Genomic DNA, 18,935 nt, shown 5'->3' with positions numbered 1-18,935 from the left:
ATTACATTCCTATCCTAGTTGTATTCCCCTTTATTTATTTATTTTTATTTTTTTGAGACAGAGTTTTTGCTCTATCCTCCAGCCTGGAGTGCAGTTGTGCAATCTCGGCTCACTGCAACCTCCCCATCCCACGTTCAAGCAATTCTCCTGCCTCAGCCTCCACAGTAGCTAGGTTTACAGGTGTGCGCCACCACACCTGGCAAAGTAGAGACGGTGTTTCACCATGTTAGCCAGGCTAGTCTTGAACTCCTGTCTTGAACTCCTGACCTCAAGTGATCCGCCGGCCTTGGCCTCCCAAAGTGCAGGGATTACAGGCGTGAGCCACTGCACCTGGCCTGTATTCCCTTTTAAAACAGAGCACAGAGCAGGCAAAATAACCAAATTAAACAAAGCCCTGGGCCGCCAGCAATGGGATACTGTATAATCCTGATGCTGAGATATCAGTTAAGGGAGGACCAAAAAGTATTCATGGTGAAGCAGTTTCAGTGAGGTTCAGGGAGCATAATACCAGTTGCAATGAGGTGGGGAGTGAGGATGTTAAGGAAGTTCCAGTTGTGAGTGTTGTCAACTCGTTCAAAACACTTCACTGGGAAGGAAAGGAAGGAAAACAGACTAGCAGAGATATGAGATGGAAGGAGAATGTTAATATAGGAAGGACTTGAGCTCAGTTATGGCAGGGCAAGACTTTCCAGTGGTGTGGTTATGAGGAAGAGGCAGCCTGCTGATGAGTTCAACTGGACTGGGGGCGAGGAGGTGGCCAGGTGCAAGAGATGGCTCTAAAAAGGTAGTTGGCCGGGTATAGTGGCTGTAACCTGAAATCCCAACAACTAAGGATCTGAGGTGGGAGAATCACTTGAGGCCAGGAGTTTTAGGTTGCAGTGAGCCACCAGGGTGCCACTGCATTCCAACCTTGGGCAACAAAGTAAGACCCCCATCTTTTAAAAGAAAAAAAAAAAAAGGTAGCTGGAGCCAGTGGAGAGCCTGGAATGCCATGCCAAGGCATCAAGACTGTGATCTGGCAAACAGTAGGAAACCACTGAAGGGATGTGTCATGTTGAAAGTGATGTTGGCCGGGCACGGTGGCTCATGCCTGTAATCCCAACACTTTGGGAAGCCGAGGCGGGCAGATCACCTGGGGTCAGGAGTTCGAGACTAGTCTGGCCAACATGGTTAAACCCCATCTCTAATAAAAATACAAAATTAGCGGGCATGGTGGCCTAGCCCATGCCTGTAATCCCAACTTACTCAGGAGGCTGAGGTAGAAGAATCGCTTGAAACCAGGAGGCGGAGGTTGCAGCGAGCCGAGATCGTGCCATTGCACACCAGCCTGGGCAACAAGAGTGAAACTCTGTCTCAAAAAAAAAAAAAAAGAAAAAAAAAGTGATGTCTTCTGACATTTAGCTTAGCAGCCAGTGCAGGGTAGAAAAGAGAAAACAACAGTAATACAGAGGAACATAGCAATACAGACAGAAAAACAAATGAAGGGATGAATGAAAAAAAGGTATTGAAGGAAAAAGCATAATATGATGACTGGTAAGGACCCAGGGAAACAGATTTGAAAGCCAAGGCCCAAGTTTCAAGTTTGAGTAGCTGGAGGTTCCGAAAGATAATTAGTAGGTTTTGGAAGTACTGAAACTTACAGAAATGGTTGTTCATCAGAGTACAAATGTACAGCAGATGGCAAAAAGTAATCCTGGAGCTCAAGATGAAGGTGAAGAAGGGAGTCGCTGCCCTCAAAGAGAAATGGTTGGGCCGGGCGTGATAGCTCACGTCGAGGCGGGCAGATCACTTGAGGTCAGGAGTTCCAGACCAGCCTAGCCAACATGGTGAAACCTCGTGTCTACTGAAAATACAAAAATTAGCCGAGCATGGTGGCGGGCGCCTGTAATCCCAGCTACTAGAGAGGTTGAGGCAGGAGAATCGTTTGAACCCTGAAGGGTGGAAGTTGCAGTGAGCCAAGATCGCGCCACTGCACTCCAGCCTGGGCGACAAAAACAAAACTTCGTCTCAAAAAAAAAAAAAGAAAAGAAAAGAAAAAGAAAAAAGGAAAGAAAAGAAAAAAAGAAATGGTTGGGAGGCCTTCCGAACAGCGTTGAGAAGGGAACTTCACAGAGCCCCCAGGGCGCATCCTCTGGGAGCCGGACACACGGGGACGGACGGGACCGGTTTGCTTCATGGAGTATGAAACCAGGAGGGGCTTCACTTCAAGTAAACTTTTGGGAGGCGATGCAAACGACTCAGGACTTCTGATCCTTCCCCCATCTAAAAGAAAAGTCAGTTACCATTTTTACTGAGTGCTTTCGGGGCCTTTCCACGATCTCACTGATTCCTCTCAGCCGCCCTGCGATGTGAATGCCAGCTCCATGTTACGTAAGAGGAAGCCAAGGCTCAAACCCTGCCCGAAGTCACACAGCAAGACATCACGAGCCGTGATTCCAACCCAGGTCCGTCTGACCCAAGTCTGCTCTAATGCCCTTCTGCCTGGGCTTTTCTCTCCTGTAGGCACCTGAGGCCCCGCGCCAGCGGCCGGGGTCCCGAGCTCCGGGCTGGCTGTGTCAACACCACCCCCAGACCATGGCCCGGCCCGGCCCTCGCCCTTCCGAGGGAAAGACCTACTCTCAGAAGCACAGCTCTCCAGCCACGGGCAACGCCCCCTCGGGAGGGTCCGCCACCCAGACCAATTAGCGCCCGACCTCAGGGCACCTCCCACCAAACCGCCTCCTGATTGGCTAGCTTTTCCCGTTGCGGCGTTGCCCCAGCAACCAGACTATTGGGACGCTGCCGCCTGGCCTCCAGGCCACTGGCTACCTAACCCCGGGGCTCTTCACCAGCCCCGCTCGTTTCCAGCACCATGTCGGTGCGGACGCTACCGCTGCTCTTCTTGAACTTGGGCGGGGAGATGCTTTACATCCTGGACCAACGGCTGCGGGCCCAGAACATCCCGGGAGACAAGGCCCGCAAAGGTGAGAGGCCCCCGGCCCGCTCAGCCAGACCCGCAGCCCGCAGCCCCGCCCTCTCATCATCGCCCTAACACCCACAGCCAGACCCGCACTCCTACACACTTCACTCTTATAACCAGGGACCTTTCTTACAAGCCACATCCATTTGGAGCCCCTCAGGAGTCAAATCCCCCAAAAGCTCTTTTCACAGCAGAAGAGCTTAATACTCCCAATGGACACGAGGGTGCCTGATCTACCTAATTTCCCCATTTCTTCAAATGGGAGAGGTGATTTCCCGGTCTCTCTTGTCAATCAGTCCCTTCCAAATGTAGGAGTCCCAGCTGCCCACCATCTGGTATCATACCCCTTGCTAGACCAAGCGTCCTCTTTACTCCCAAGGAACAGGTTCTGATTTTTTTTTTTTTTTTTTTTTTTTTTTTTTTTGAGACAGAGTCTCGCTCTGTCGCCCAGGCTGAAGCGTGTGGCACGATCTCGGCTCACTGCAACCTCTGCCTCCCGGGTTCCAGCGATTCTCGTGCCTCAGCCTCCCAAGTAACTGGGATTACAGGCATGCACCATCATGCCCAGCTAATTTTTGTATTTTTAGTACAGATGGGTTTCACCATGTTTCCCAGGCTGGTCTCGAATTCCTGGACTCAAGTGATCCGCCTGCCTCGGCCTCCCGAAGTACTGAGATTACAGGCATGAGCCACCGCGCCCGGCCCAGGTTCTGATTCTTCATTCCTTTATGGTAGTATCTTACCACATAAGCTGGAGATTGGTCTTACTCATCTCAGAAGTACTTCTAGAAATTTGGGATTCTAAAATAATATAGACAAATATGAAAAAATAAGAAAGTTATAACTCTCACAAGTGTTGGAGGGGAATACAATTGTGAAAATAATATGAGAGCTTCAAAAATGCAAAACCTGGCTCCTATGGACACCACACTAATCCCCAGAAAAATGACGACTCAGAACACTCTGCCACTCTGTTCTTTTTCCTCTTTTCCTCCCTTCTCGGCAAACAACTTGCTTATACCAAATTTCCTAGGATTAATTATGAAGGAAATATTATATTTCAAAGTAGAGGAGGAAAAGTTGAAAAGGCAATTGATATGGCCGCCAGTTAAAACATTCTCTCCATTAATCTTTGTATGCTCAATTGATGTTCCACATACATATTCAGATGCTAAGCATACATATTCAGATATTAACTATTGTGTGTATGTGACTGAGTCCAAGTCCATGCATAAAAGCTAAAAATAACTCCCTATAACATACCCCCCCATTCATTCTGCACATTGCTGCCAGTGAGTTTTCTAAAATGCGTATCTGTCCATACTTGCCCCTGCCTAAAACCCTTTGTCAACTTTCCACTGCCGTCTGGGTTAAGATCTTTTTGCACAGGCCATTTCAGGGCCCTTCCTGATCTGATCTCTGTCTTCCTCTGCAGTCCCTTCTTCTACCACTGCCTGCCTCCTGTTTCCCAGTAATACCAAACAGCTTATAGATCTCCGCTTAAACCATGTTTGTTCGTGTTTCTGTGCTAGTAATTCCCATCCCTACATTCTTCCCCTTCGATCTTGCATTATTCGGCTTAAGAATCATCTCCTTCAGGAAGCCCCCCCATATATGCAGAAAGGGCCTGCGCATGCTCTCATAGCACCCTATGCTCCCATAGCACCCCATGCCTGCTCCTTGCTAGCTTATCACTGGCCATACTATACTGAAATGATCTGTGTATATGTCTATCCCCTGCTTGATTGTCTTATTCATCTTTGTACTCCAGCACCTACCATAATTCCTAGACCAGAATAAATTAGTGATCAATAAATGTTTGTTGAACTGATTATCTAAATTGGCAGTTTTATATAGCATTGTCATTTTTTCTGTGAGAGGGTTCTGTTTTCCTTGGTGCCTGTGTGATCGGATTTCATTCAGGCTAGTGGCACCAATGAGGTGACATGCTGGAGTCCTCAGACTGGTAGGTAGTCTGCATCTTGGAAGATAGTGTAAATTAGCAATTAAGAACATACTCTCTGGAGTCTTACAGACCTGCGTCCCAATTCCAGCTTTACCGTTTAACTAACTGCACAACCTTTGGGTGTAACCTCTATAAACCTGTTTCTCCATAAAATGGTAATAATATATATACCTTAAAGCAAAGTTGTAAGGATTGAAATAATGTACTTATTATGTTTAACACAATGAGTAATAGGTATCTTTCAACAGGAAGTCTGAGCAAGGCCCTCTGAATACTAGGGGACAGCTTTACCTTTAGGAGTTATAGCCTTTATTCTGGTTTTGCTAAATATGATTTTAGGGAGTTTCGGCCATCTTTAGTAATTTACATTCGCACACTCATTCATTCCACAGATTTTGACTGAGTGTCAAACACTATGTGAGCTACTGTATGGAGCCTGATGCAGCCCTTCTGGACATTCACTGGAGGTAGGGCTATTGATCAGTCCACTCCAGTAACTGATTCCAGTGACAACAATCAACAATGAAACAATGAAAAATCAAGCACTTACTTTGTACCAAGGGCTTCTCTTAAAAACCTTAATCCTCCCAACTATTGTAACACATATGTAATATTACTATCCCCATTTTACCGATGGAGAAACTAAGACTAATTTGCCCAGAGTTACATGGCTGATAAGAGGAAAACTAAAGGATCTGAGCCCAAGGCATCAGGCTCCAAAGCTCATACTGAGCCAATGTCCCCTTAACCACCACTCTACTCTGCTGCCATACCTTGGGGACTATATCAGAATCTTTATGGGGTTGGTAGGTCAGGAGGAGAGGGAGGAGTTTGAAAAATATATATCCAATATACCCACTGATTTTTATCAAAGCAACGACAAAGTAGTTGGCAGCTGGACATCTGTAGAAGATAGAGTGAGAAAGCAGGGTAGAGAGCATAGGATTCAAAGGACTGAGAAACACTCATGTCTTCCACCTATTCCACCATTTAAAGTTGGTGTGGCTGCAGGAGCGGGAGCCCCTGTAACATATCCCTGTACACAGGAGCCTATAAAACATAGACTTGGTAAACTAGTCCTCTTCGAAGCTTTGAATGGAAATCATATTTCTTCTAGATGTTTTCATTATCTTATATGACTAATTGGTCTCCTGGAGGCCTTCCCAGTTCCCACAAGGCCAAGGCAGATGTTGCAGCTTCCCCTACAATGCAGCCTCTAGTTTAGCATTCAACAGAAAGGAAGTGCTCTCTCTATGGGGCAACTATTGAGTGTTGCATATTGAATGTAGTCTCCTGTTTTAAGCAATGGCGAGAATAATAAAAGCTACCTTTGCCTCTTAAAAATATTGATAAATAAGACCTTATTATATTTTGCTTAAATTCCTCATTTTACAGGAGAGGAAACTGAGGCATGTGGCCACAAAGTGATTTTTCCAAGACAGGTCAATCACAGTGTAGCAGGAGCAACCAAAGGGCAATGAGACTCTGGTTTTATTTTTCTAGTTCCAGTTTAACGACTAGCTCTGAATAACCGTGGGCCTGCCCCACTCAAAATAGAACTAAAGCGGAGTTGTCACAAATAAGTCATCTGGAGAAATAATAGAAAAAGAGGGTGTTTCTCTTCTCTGGACTCTCAGGAAGAAAGGAGTAGGGGAGCACACAGCACTACAGAGACCCCTGCTGGCGCTCAGCCTGCTTGCCTTTAGGAGCATCTGCCAGTTCAATTTTATCAGCGAGTCACTGCCCTTCAGAGATGACCCTCTTGCAGCACCACTATTCCCAAACACACCTGCAAGGGGATTAAAACGCCACCTCCTTGAATTCCCACAAGTCTGTGCCACTAGACAACCAGTTAAATAAATGCTGCAGAGGCCAGGCGCAGTGGCTCACGCCTATATTCCCAGCATTTTTGGACCCTGAGGTGGGGGGGATCACCTGAGGTCAGGAGTTCGAGACCAACCTGGCCAACATGGTGAAAACCCATCTCCACCAAAAATACGAAAACTACCCGGTCGTGGTGACAGATGCCTGTAATCCCAGCTACTCAGGAGGCGGAGGCAGGAGAATCCCTTGAACCTGGGAGGCAGAGGTTGCAGTGAGCCGATATCACGCCACTGTACTCCAGCCTGGGCAACAAAGCAAGTCTCCCTCTCAAAATAAACAGATAAAAAATAAATGCCACAGAAAGATAGATGTGGACATTGTGCCAAAGAAAATAGTATCTGCCAAACTCTTGGTGCTGCTCTCCCAATATTGTCTTTTCAAAAGCCCATGACTCTTGGTGGGGGAAGATGGTGAATTTTCCCAGAGGAGTGTGATCTTGTAATGAACACACTTTGCAGCTGGTTAGGATATGGCACTGGGCATGCTTTCAGACTGCTCTCTTGGGAGCTGTTGGTATTATGTATTGAAGAAGCCATGTATATGCTTTGATTATAACTTCAGAAATCACCCCTCGTACCACAATCTAGTGGCAAATGTTTCCAAAAGAAACTATGAATTACAAAATGGTTTTGGGTTTTTTGTTTGTTTGTTTGTTTTTGTTTTTGTTTTTTGAGACAGAGTGTTGCTCTGTTGCCCAGGCTGGAGTGCAGTGGCGCGATCTCCACTCACTGCAACCTTCACCTCCTGGGTTCAAGCAATCCTCCTGCTTCAGCCTCCCAAGTAGCTGGTACTATAGGCATGCACCACCACACCCGGCTAATTTTTGTATTTTTTGTAGAGATGGGGTTTCACCATGTTGGCCAGGCTGGTCTCGAACTCCTGACCTCAGGTGATCCACCCACCTTGGCCTCCCAAAGTTCTGGGATTACAGGCATGAGCCACTGTGCCTGGCCAAAATGTTTTAAAAATACAGATGTGTATAGAACTTTTGTATCTGGGGGTGGTTCTTCTAGATTGAAATCCCCACCAAAAATTAAGGAAAGAAAAAAAGTCATCTTCCATCCTTTATGGGTATTGTCTAATGTCCCTCAGTAGAGGAAACAGAACTTGAAGGGAAGCCAGCTAAGCATTTGATGTGTGTTATGCATTTATCCCCACAATAGGCCTGTGAGGTAGGTACTATTATAATCCCTATTTTACAAATGAAACTGAGGTTAAACAAGTTGCTTGAAGTTTATGTAGCCAGTAAGTAGAACCAGGTTTCAACCAGTAGAGTCTTGATTCTCACCGATTTCTCTAGCCAACTGCATTTTTCCTTATTTGGTCTCCTCTTGGGATCTCCCCAACTGCCTTTGTCCTCAGAAGCTTTCTTCATAGTGGTCCCATCATTATTCTCTTCTTTTTACATGGAAATCATGCATCTATATATATATATAAAGTAAAACAGAAACAAATGCTGACATTTTCCTTTTAATTCACATTTCAAGTTTTCTAATTTGAGCAGTTCCATCTGTCCTCTAGAAAGGGAAATCTTACATTAATAAAAAAAAAAAAAAAAAAGAAGAAGAAGAAGAAGAAAAGAAACCTCAGATTGTACACAAAGAAACTCTTTTCTCTGCCTGTTCTTGGAATTATTCTTCCTCATGGAGGCTAGCATCTTTAAAAGCCTGCTACTGATGATATGTATTCTTGTAGCATTAGAGAGCGGGGCTTCTTAGGCCTTTCAAGATGAACCACAGGATAACTAATCCTCCTCCGTTTACTCTCTTCTTAGGCCACTCTCCGTAAGACATAGCCTTTCTTGGGCTTTTTTGAAATGTGTTGTTATCCATCATCCTTTTAAAGGTTTCAAATAGAAGGCAGTGTGTTCACAGTAGACATTAAATGCCAACATGAAAAGTAAAGTTTCATAGATAAGATCATTGGAATTGGTATGTTTAAAACCTCCTCGAAAATAATGTTCTTGCTTCATGAACTGGTGTTTTCTTTTTGTATGCTTCATGTAGATGAATGGACAGAGGTGGACAGAAAACGAGGTATGCTATCTCTGGGCTGCATGTGTTCAGTGTGCATCCACAGGTTCACTCAGGCCTTTATCAGCAGGGCTTAAAGTGGGACCGCTTGAAACATTTCAAAGTCAAAGTAAGAAAATAGGCATGAGTTTGTCTTTAGCTGAGATATTGGTTATACATTTGAATCTTTTACTTAAGAGGAATAAATATAGCACGTAAGATGGAAACTAAGCAAACTCTGACCAAAAAGCCATACTGTACCTGAGGGATCTGCCTCCTTTTCTCAGTTCCAAACTTTGCAGGGACAGCTGGGGCAATAGCTATACTTCTGGGTACGTCATACTATTTGATAGTCCTTAAAACGACTTTGTTAAAGTGTCATGTAACCAAAGAATTGTGCTTCAACATGAGTGACCCTCCCTGAGCCATTCTCCTAAGCTCACAGAGCAACCAAGAAAAATTGAAGCATGTAACTGCATGGCTGCCAGGACTGTGGGCAGAAGGCATGACATCATGCATGCAGTGTGGCCTCATCATGCAAAAGCTTCAGTTTCCCCTTACCTACTATAAGCAGCAAACCTGAAAAAGTTGTCAGCTCCTCAGAATAAAGCCTTAGACTTTCTCAGCCTTTAAATATCTCAGGTACCTTCTGTCATTTGACATTTGGGTGTGGTGTGTGCCTATCATCAGCCATCCTCAATATTTTAAATGCTCTCACCACACCAAGTATGCTGAGAAGATAACATACATATTTAACAGGCCAGGTGAGTGACTCATTCCCAAAGTGATTCCCAGCACTTTGGGAATCCGAGGCAGGAGGATCACTTGAGGTCAGGAGTTTGAGACCAGCCTGGCCAACCTGGTGAAACCCCGTCTCTACTAAAAACACAAAAATTAGCCGGGCGTGGTGGCGGGCGCTTATAATCCCAGCTACTTGGGAGGCTGAGGCAGGAGAATCTCTTGAACCTGGGAGGCAGAAGTTGCAGTAAGCCGAGATCATGCCACTGCACTCCAGCCTGGGCGACAGAGTGAGACTCCACTTCAAAAATAATAATAATAATAATATTTAAAAGCACAGGCATTAGATCAAACAGACCTCATTTTAATTTCAGCTCCATCACCAGCTGTGTGGCCTTGCACTTTAAACTCTCCGATTCAGTTTCCCTCTTTAATAGAATGAGGATAATATAAAATGATAAGTGGTCTGGCAGGGAAAAAAAAAAAGGAATGAGGATAATAATTCAGAGTTGTCTTGGAGTTTAAATGAGATAGTGCATATAAAGTTCTAAGCCCAGTGCCTGGGACATAGAAAGGATTCAAACATGGTAACTATTCAGGAGGGGTTTCCTAGCCTCTCTCTAAATTCTTGGCTCCAAATTTCATATTCCCATAAACAAGTCAATTTAGAGCAGAGGTAATTGGTAAAAACTTGATTGCTTTCATCAAGATAATTACTTCATCAGACCAGGCTCGAAAAAAAGCCCAATTGAAGTGCTTGATACACTTTTATTATATTTCACAACCATCCTTTGACACTTCTCCTTGAGCAATTTTTGACCCATCCTTCCCTTGATGCATGGCAGAATTTCAGATATGAAGTGTGGATTTTGAGAGCTTTTCATATACATAATTGAATCATCGAAATTTATTTTAACATAAGTGTTCAAAAATAATGAACAGAAACTGGCTTCATAATCCGAACCCAAGAAGAAGCTTGCTATGTTGAGAACCCAATTACCAACTTTCTGAAGCTCCTGTGAAAGATCCCTTCCCTCCCCTGCCTTAGCCTCTTTCTGATGAAATTTGGCTCCTAGTATATTCCAGCCTCGTGAAAAGTATGCAGAACTCATTTGCATGCCAAAAACCAACACTTAGACTGATGGGTGGGTCTGATTAAAACTATTTATTCGGGGATGTTAGGATGAAGGAAAAAAAATAAAAAATACATTAATTTTTTTTAAAAAACTATTCCTCAGGTTTAACTTAAAGATGATGTGCTGCTTCTCTAGGGCCAGGATAACATCTCCTTCCTCTTTGTGCCTGTGGTGTTTATTTCAGTGTCTGGTACCTAATAGGTCTGCCTCAGCCAAGGGCTGGGTGAAGCAAATTGTAAGACAAAAACACGTTAACGTGTGCCTCTATCTTATTTCCAAAGAATGAAACGAGAAGAGGGAGCCCTAGGTGTCCTGGCCCAACCATTAAACTGCCATTTCCTCTTTGGGGGCATTTGTACTCACTGTTCTGCCCACAAGGACAGAACCCAGCAGTTGAATTGTCTGCATGCTCTTCCCAGCAGTTGAATTGTCTGCATGCTCTTGCACCAGGAGCCATGGTGCTCCAGAGCGCTTCACTTTCCACAGGGAAAGACTTCAATTTGCTTTTCACTTTGCCCGAGTAGCTAACAATCACCTTGGGGTATTCTTTCGTCCAGAACTGATTTATCTGGGTCTAAGCTCTTTTCGGAGCTCCTAGTAAGGGCTCAAAGACCCCAGAGAAATGACTCAGCACCTAGGTGAATAGTAGCTCTTTGTAAGCATTAACCTAGCCAGAGTTGATGTGATGCTTTAACTTGAATTCTTCTTCAGCACTCCTCCTCCCTGGCTTACATAAGTCTGTGGAAAATTCTTCATATTCTCTGTTTTGAGGACTTATGTATAGCTTTTCAGTTGTGCCTGTTTCCTTGCAAATGCTGCATTTTATGTAGGCTATGGTAAGAAAAAGGTTAGAAAACCCAGTTTATTGCAGGTTCTTTCTTGTTTCAGTCCAAGGGAAGTGGTCAGGCATGAGGCAAACCTGACAGAGTTCTATGTCTCTCCGAGCTGTCCACGGTGGGGAAATGTTAGGGCACATTAAGGGCAAGCTGGGATGGTTTGAAATTGTCAGATGTCAGGGACACCCTGTGTTGGTAATCGATTTGGTTCTCCCTCACTGAGTAATAAGATCAAGTCTAGAGTAAAATCTAAAGGTCAAGTGTGAGTTTAGCATTTCTGTATGGAGCCACAGTCAGTTCATTTGTGTCACTGGGGGGGTGTGTGTTGGGAATGTATCCCCTCTCCCCTCTCTCTGTAGCTCTTCCATTTAAGTACAACTGCCCTCAGCTCCCCCTTCCCCCATAAAATGTGTTGAAATGCTTTAAAATGCTGGCCTGAGCCCTCAGCGTACTTCTGTCAATTACTTACAGGTAGAGAGTACCTCAAATAATAATTTCACTGCTCTCCCTTGCCTCTGCTCTAAAGAGATATGGCCACAGGCAATCATCTGGAGTGTCCTTTGTGTTCAACAAAAGGAGGAGGAATTTCCATATTTTAATAATAACTGCTCATGTTTAATAAGTGATTTTGTATAATTATTTTAAGTAACCCAGTTTTCTTTCAAATTTGAATTTCTATAAGTGTGTGTTCTCGGTATCCATATATGCTCACATTTAGGCCAGGATAACTGGTTTAATTAAGGATAATCTATGTTCAACCATATCTGTTCCTATTTCTCATACCTGAGGGTTTTCCTGGCCCTTAACTAGTGATATTTCATTCAGTAGTGCAAAATATCTAGATGAATGAAGACCTAAAACTATAGACACTTTGGTTTGTACACTTCTTTCTCACCAGAGGGAAATTTTCCATTTGAACAGCAGTGTGAGATATAGCACTACACTGTAGTATCAAGATTATGGATCAAATGTGGAAATTAAGGCATTCAAAAATGGTGCTATTCAAAGTACATGTCTTATAGCAACACTGCAAGTGTTTTCGTCTCTAACCAGTGGGCAGACTTGTCTGTTTGCATCAGATGTTATTCAGAGTCAATTACCGTGGTTGGCCCCATTTTTATAATATTTAATTTTAAGTAAAAATGTTTAGATTTGCTTTTTAAAATTAGATGAATTTTTATTTTTATTTTTTAGACAGGCTCTCCTTATGTGGCCTAGGTTGGAGTACAGCGGCACAATCAGAGCTCACTGCAGTATTGAATTCCTGGGCTCAAGCGATCCTTCTGCTTCAGCTTCCAGGCCCGCCACCACACCCAGCTAATTGCTTTCAATTTTTTGTAGAGGCAGGGCCTAACTGTGTTGCCCAGGCTGGTCTCAAACTCCTCACCTCAAGTGATCCTCCAGCCTTGGCCTCCCAAAGCTCTGGGATTATAGGCGTGAGCCACCACACCCAGCCAGTAATCTTTTTTAAAGAAAGAAATATTCCTCTTATCATCAAGTGAGATAATATTTACATAAGGAGTTTATAATCTCTGAAGCACAACACATTGGTGCCTGGTCGTCATTTATGTCTGCCCTGAAATGGTGTCATAAAGCACTCTCAGAGCCCTGCTTTCTACCGGGACACCTGTGTGGTCCCCTCAGGGAGCTGGTATCACTAAGCACACAGCATCCCCAATCTGTACTGTACGTGCTCGGCTCCTGTACTCATACACAAAGAGCAGTTTGGGATAGGCTTGCTTCAGTACTTTGCTCAGCTGTGTTCTCTCTTGTCTCTGCAGTTCTGAATGACATCATCTCCACCATGTTCAATAGAAAGTTTATGGAGGAATTATTCAAGCCTCAAGAGCTCTACTCCAAGAAGGCCCTGAGGACTGTCTATGAGCGCCTGGCTCATGCCTCCATTATGAAACTGAACCAGGCCAGCATGGATAAGGTGAGCAGACAGCTGCCTTTGTCATCTTGATTGCATTTTTTGTACCTTTTGTGAATGATCATAGACTGGGGTCACGTGAGATGATGTATGCAGTGGTTCCTTGCAAGAAACAGGCATGTGTAAATACTAGTAGTTGTTGAGTTTCAGAGTGGGAAAGACCTCAGAAATCATCCACAACAACCCCTCTGTTGTTTATGTCGCTCCACCTGCCCAAAGAGAGTGCTGGGTTTTATTTGTTTGATTTGTTTTATTTTGTTTTGTTTTTGAGACAGGGTCTCACTCTGTTGTCCAGGCTGGAGTGCAGTGGCACAATCATAGCTCACTGTGGCCTTGATTTCCCAGGCTCAGGCAATTCTCCTGCCTCAGACTCCCAAGTAGCTGGGACTACAGGCACATGCCATCACACTGGCTAATTTTTTTTTTTTTTTTTTTTTTTGGAGATGGAGTTTCACTCTTGTTGCCCAGACTGGAGTACAATGGCGCGATCTCGGCTCACCACAACCTCCGCCTCCCGGCCCAGCCACACTGGCTAATTTTTAAATGTTCGTAGAGATGGGGTCTCACTTTGTTGCCAAGGCTGGTCTTGAACTCCCAGGCTCAAGCAATCCTCCTGCCTCAGTCTCCCAAAGTGCTAGGATTACAGGTGTGAGCCACTGCACCCAGACAACAGTGCTGGCTTTCATGCCCATATTTATGAACCCCAGGAATACATGCCTTAACACAGTAAAAGCACTCAACCCTGACTGGGCGTGGTGGCTCACACCTGTAATCCTAGCACTTTGAGAGGCCGAGACAGGCGGATCACTTGATGTCAAGAGTTTGAGACCAGTCTGGCCAACATGGTGAAAACCCATCTCTACTAAAAATACAAAAATTAGCTGGGTGTGGTGGCACGCGCCTGTAATCCCAGCTACTCAGGAGGCTGAGGCAGGAGAATCACTTGAACTCAGGAGGCGGAGGTTACAGTGAGACGAGATCACACTGCTACACTCTAGCCTGGGCAACAGAGTAGGACTTCATCTCAAAAATAAATAAATAAAATAAATAAAACATTTTTAAAAAGCACTCAACCCTAAAACTTTAATTCTGCCTCATTCTTCACAAATCTCAGCTCTGCATTGTAGAAACCAGATATTTTTTAGAACAAGTTCAAAAGCAGTCTTTACTCATAATGTGAACATACCTATTTCTTTGGGAAACAAAGTATTGGAATGCTGTGATTTTTTAAACAATAATTCCTTCAAGAATATATCTACCTCTGAATAATAATAATAATAATAATTCCACATGAATAAATGGCAGAGGACAGACAAGTCTGTTTAGAAGAATTCCAAATGACTTACGTAGATACTCTGTCCTCAGGAAGGGAGAGTGTAACTCCCCCTCCTTAGGTGGGGGCTGCACTTCAAAGAGTACAGTATGGAAAGGAGGGATGAAATAATTAGCTTTACAGTAGAGAAACTTGATAAACTACCCCAACCAGATGGTCAAGGTAACGTCCACAGTGATGAGTCACATTGCCAGTATGTACCCTGCCATGATGTGATGAAAATGGCACTTCACCTCTGTGGTCTTCCTCCCCGAAACTCCAAACCCCAGGATAACCATAAGAAAAACATCACACGAATACTGTTTGTGGGTCATGCTTAGAAAATACATGACCAGTACTCAAAACTGTCAAGGTCACCAAAATCAAGGAGAGTCAGAGAAACTCACAGCCGAGAGGAGCCCAAGGACACAGGACAGTGGAATGGAATGTGGTGTCCTGGATGGTTTTTCAGAACAGAAATAGGATGTTAGGGGGAAACTAATGAAATCTTTAAAGTTTGGTCTTTAGTTAATGTAAAATATAATTATAATTCCTTTACAACTTCCTCCATCATGTGAAAGAACTACCAGGCACAGTGTCTTGCAGCTCTAATATCAGTGCTTCGGGATTGAGGCCAGGAGTTTAACACCAGCTTGGACAACCTAGCAAGACCAGATCTCTACAAAAAAATTTTTAAAGGTCGGTGGAATGGCGTATGCCTGTAATCCCAGCACTTTGGGAGGCCAAGGCAGGAGGATCGCTTCAGCCCAGGAGTTCAAGACCAGCCTTGACAATTTAGCAAGACCCTGTCTCTAAAAAAATAGAGAGAGAGAAAGAAAAATTTTAAAAATCATGATGACTGATGGTGGAAGTTAGATTTGCAGAGTCAGCACTCACTTATTACTGGTACTTAGAAGACTCAGGGAGACAGACTGCCTTTAACTGTGCCCTCTTACCTCTTGCCATTTACCTTTGGAAAGTTACTTTAATTCGGCCAGGCACACTTTAATTCGGCCAGCCACTGCTCATGCCTGTAATCCCAGCACTTTGGGAGGCCGAGGCGGGCAGATCACGAGGTCAAGAGATCAAGACCATCCTGGCCAACATGGTGAAACCCCGTCTCTACTAAAAATGCAAAAAATTAGCCAGGCCAGGCGGCACGCGCCTGTAATCCCAGCTACTTGGGAGACTGAGGCAGGAGAATTGCTTGAACCTGGGAGGCGGATGTTGCAGTGAGCCGAGATCGCGCCATTGCACTCCAGCCTGGGCAAAAAGAGCGAAACTCTGTCTAAAAAAAAAAAAAAAAAAAGTTACTTTAACTCTGAGCCTCCGTTTTCTCATCTGTAAAATGGGGAAAATAAATGCTACTTCATCAGTTATTGGGAGGATTAAATGAGAACATACCTAGGCCTGGCATATAGCTGTTCAATAAATATTAATTATCTTTTCAGTTCTGCTTGCTTTTCTCTCTCTGCCTTTAAAAAAGTTTAGAGACTGAGCACAGTAGCTCACACCTGTAATCCCAGCACTTTGAGAGGCACAGGTGGAAGAATCACTTGAACCTAGGAGTTCAAGACCAGCCTGGGCAACATAGCAAAAAACCATCTCTAATATTTTCTAACATATTAGAAAAAACCCTAGTGAGACCTCATCTCTACTAAAAGTTGGAAGAACTAGCTGGGCACAGTGACACACAGCTGTAGTCCCAGCTGCTCAGGAGGCTGAGATGGGAGGATAGCTTGAGCAGAGGAGGTTGAGGCTTCAGTGAACTGTGTTCATGCCACTGTACTCCAGCCTGGGTAACAGAGTGAGACGCCCATGTCAAAAATTTAAAAAAAGAAAAGAAGAGGAAGTTTAAATGTCCATAGAGGAAGGACACAGAACTTAGAATCAAAAACCCTGAGTTTAAGCCTTAGCTCTACCAGTTACTAGCTGTGAGACCCAATTTACTGAATTACTCTGAACTGTCATTCCTTCCTCTTGCACCTGTTTTTATCCTTTATTTCTAGCATGGTTTCCTATATACGAGCACTTAATATTTGATCATGATGGCAGAGTCTCAAATATGTATCTCCAGTATTATACTTTCCCAACCCCCATGCACACACACCAGGCTATTCCTGTTTTCTGGGGGTTGTTTTATTTTTATTTATTTATTTATTTTGAGACAGAATCTCACTCTGTCACCCAGGCTAGAGTGCAGTGGCACCAACTCGGCTTGCTGCAACCTTTGCCTCCCAGGTTCAAGCAATTCTCTTGCCCCAGCCTCCTTAGTAGCTGGGATTATAGGCACACACTACCACGCCTGGCTAATTTTTGTATTTTTAGTAGAGATGGGGTTTCACCATGTTGGCCAGGCTGGACTCAAACTCCTGACCTCAGGTGATCCACCTGCCTCGGCCTCCCAAAGTGCTGGAATGACAGGCATGAGCCACCGCTCCTGGCCAGCTATTCTGGTTGTATGCCACCTTCTAAGTGGAAATGTTTGACTGCATGTAGGAGAAATGGGATTGTGTAGCAGGGTCCTGGCAAGTGCCTTAGAATCTGATAGTCTTGAGGTCAAATATCATTCTGCACTTACCAGCAATGTGAAATTAGGCAAGTTTCTTCATTTTTAAACTGGGCTAATACCTACCTCGTAGAGTTCTTGTGAAGAATAAATGGGATCAAATGAGGTAATATATATACACGTGCTTGGCACGACACTCAGATGGTAGTTGTTTATAGTTTCAATCCTGCCCAGACATGTCCTTAAGTTAACTGTCCATCTTCTCTCTTGGCTCCTCCACTCCCACATCCCCCAGATGTCCTTTCCTCCATCAATAGCATCATCCCTCCCCACCCACACTAGGCTGAAAAGGCTGCAGTCCTTCTGGACCACCCTGATCATCATCCCTCAAATCTAGGCAGTCACCACCTACTGACAGCTTTTCCTTCTAAACAGCACATGGTCTTCCTTTCCCTGACTTCTCTGTTCCCACTATCTTTTTTCCAGGCCTTAAGTCTGGATTACTCCAACAACATTTCTTTCATTCATGCAATCAATAGATATTTATTGTAATCCTTTTAGGAACCAGGTGCTAGCTACTCCCCCTAACTAGTCTCTCCCGTCTCTCAGAACTCATCGTTGCCAGATCTCGTTCAGTCACCACTTTGATCATGTCAGCTCAGCAAACTTTAACCCCCTAACTTCTACTACAGCCAGTCTAAATTATATTGTGTATCTCCCCAAAAACTTGATTCTGTTTTAAATAATTCAGCTTTTATTTTATATTCAGGAGGTACATGCACAGGTTTGTTACGTGGGCATATTGCATGATCCTGAGGTCTGGGGTCCAGCTGAGCCCATCAGTCAGGTAGTCAGCATAGTACCCAATAGTTAGTTTTTCAACCCTCGACCCCTTCCTCCCTCCCTCCCTCCCCATTCCTGCAGTCCCCAGTTTCTATGGTTGCCATCTTTATTTGCCATACTTACCCAACTTTATTACCTGCCATCCCCAACACAAACTATCCTCCGGCCATTCTCCTCTTTCTCCCAGAAAAATAACATACTCATTGCTGCCTCCAGGCCCTCACATGTACTGTTTCCCTCAACTGAAATGCCTTTCCTCTGCCCTCAGCCAGTTGAAATCCTGCAGCTGCCTCGAGGGCTATATAAGGCCACTTGTGCCACGAAGCCTGTCTTCACCACTTTGGTACTCACTGTTCCTCCCTTCTGATCTTTCGTGTATGCTCATACCACACCTATGTGGAGATGGCTTGTTGATATCCACATAGTTCATCATTTAAAATGATTCTTAGAAAGCTGTAGAACTTGGCCGGGTGCGGTGGCTCAAGCCTGTAATCCCAGCACTTTGGGAGGCCAAGACAGGCAGATCACGAGGTCAGGAGATCGAGACCATCCTGGCTAACACAGTGAAACCCCGTCTCTACCAAAAAATACAAAAAACTAGCCGGTTGAGGTGGCGGGCGCCTGTAGTCCCAGCTACTCGGGAGGCTGAGGCAGGAGAATGGCGTAAACCCAGGAGGCGGAGCTTGCAGTGAGCTGAGATCCGGCCACTGCACTCCAGCCTGGGCGACAGAGCGAGACTCCGTCTCAAAAAATAAAAAAATAAAAGAAAGCTGTAGAACTCTATACTTGCCACTTGCACACATATTG

The 18,935-nt window shown here is 44.4% G+C and overlaps 1 protein-coding gene across 3 annotated transcripts in view; it reads left to right on the top strand.

Moving 5' to 3' along the window:
• Window positions 1-2,741: 2,741 nt before the first annotated feature.
• OSCP1 (organic solute carrier partner 1) overlaps window positions 2,742-18,935 on the top strand; it is a 31,146-nt gene continuing 14,952 nt past the window's right edge. Inside the window, exons 1-3 of one of the 3 annotated variants that reach the window (XM_021939442.2) lie at window positions 2,742-2,963; window positions 8,816-8,845; window positions 13,313-13,467. In XM_021939442.2, the coding sequence (XP_021795134.2) occupies window positions 2,852-2,963; window positions 8,816-8,845; window positions 13,313-13,467 (297 nt within the window). In that variant the 5' untranslated portion in view covers window positions 2,742-2,851. Of the gene's footprint in view, window positions 2,964-5,340; window positions 5,393-8,815; window positions 8,846-13,312; window positions 13,468-18,935 lie in introns of those variants that run through there. The other 2 variants (XM_021939444.2, XM_021939447.2) reach the window with 2 other exon arrangements.

Source organism: Papio anubis, chromosome 1 (genome assembly GCF_008728515.1).
Source record: "Papio anubis isolate 15944 chromosome 1, Panubis1.0, whole genome shotgun sequence".
Classification (NCBI taxonomy): domain Eukaryota; kingdom Metazoa; phylum Chordata; class Mammalia; order Primates; family Cercopithecidae; genus Papio; species Papio anubis.
The sequence above is the reverse complement of the archived record's forward strand: the minus strand, read 5'-3'. Positions and strand labels throughout refer to the sequence as shown.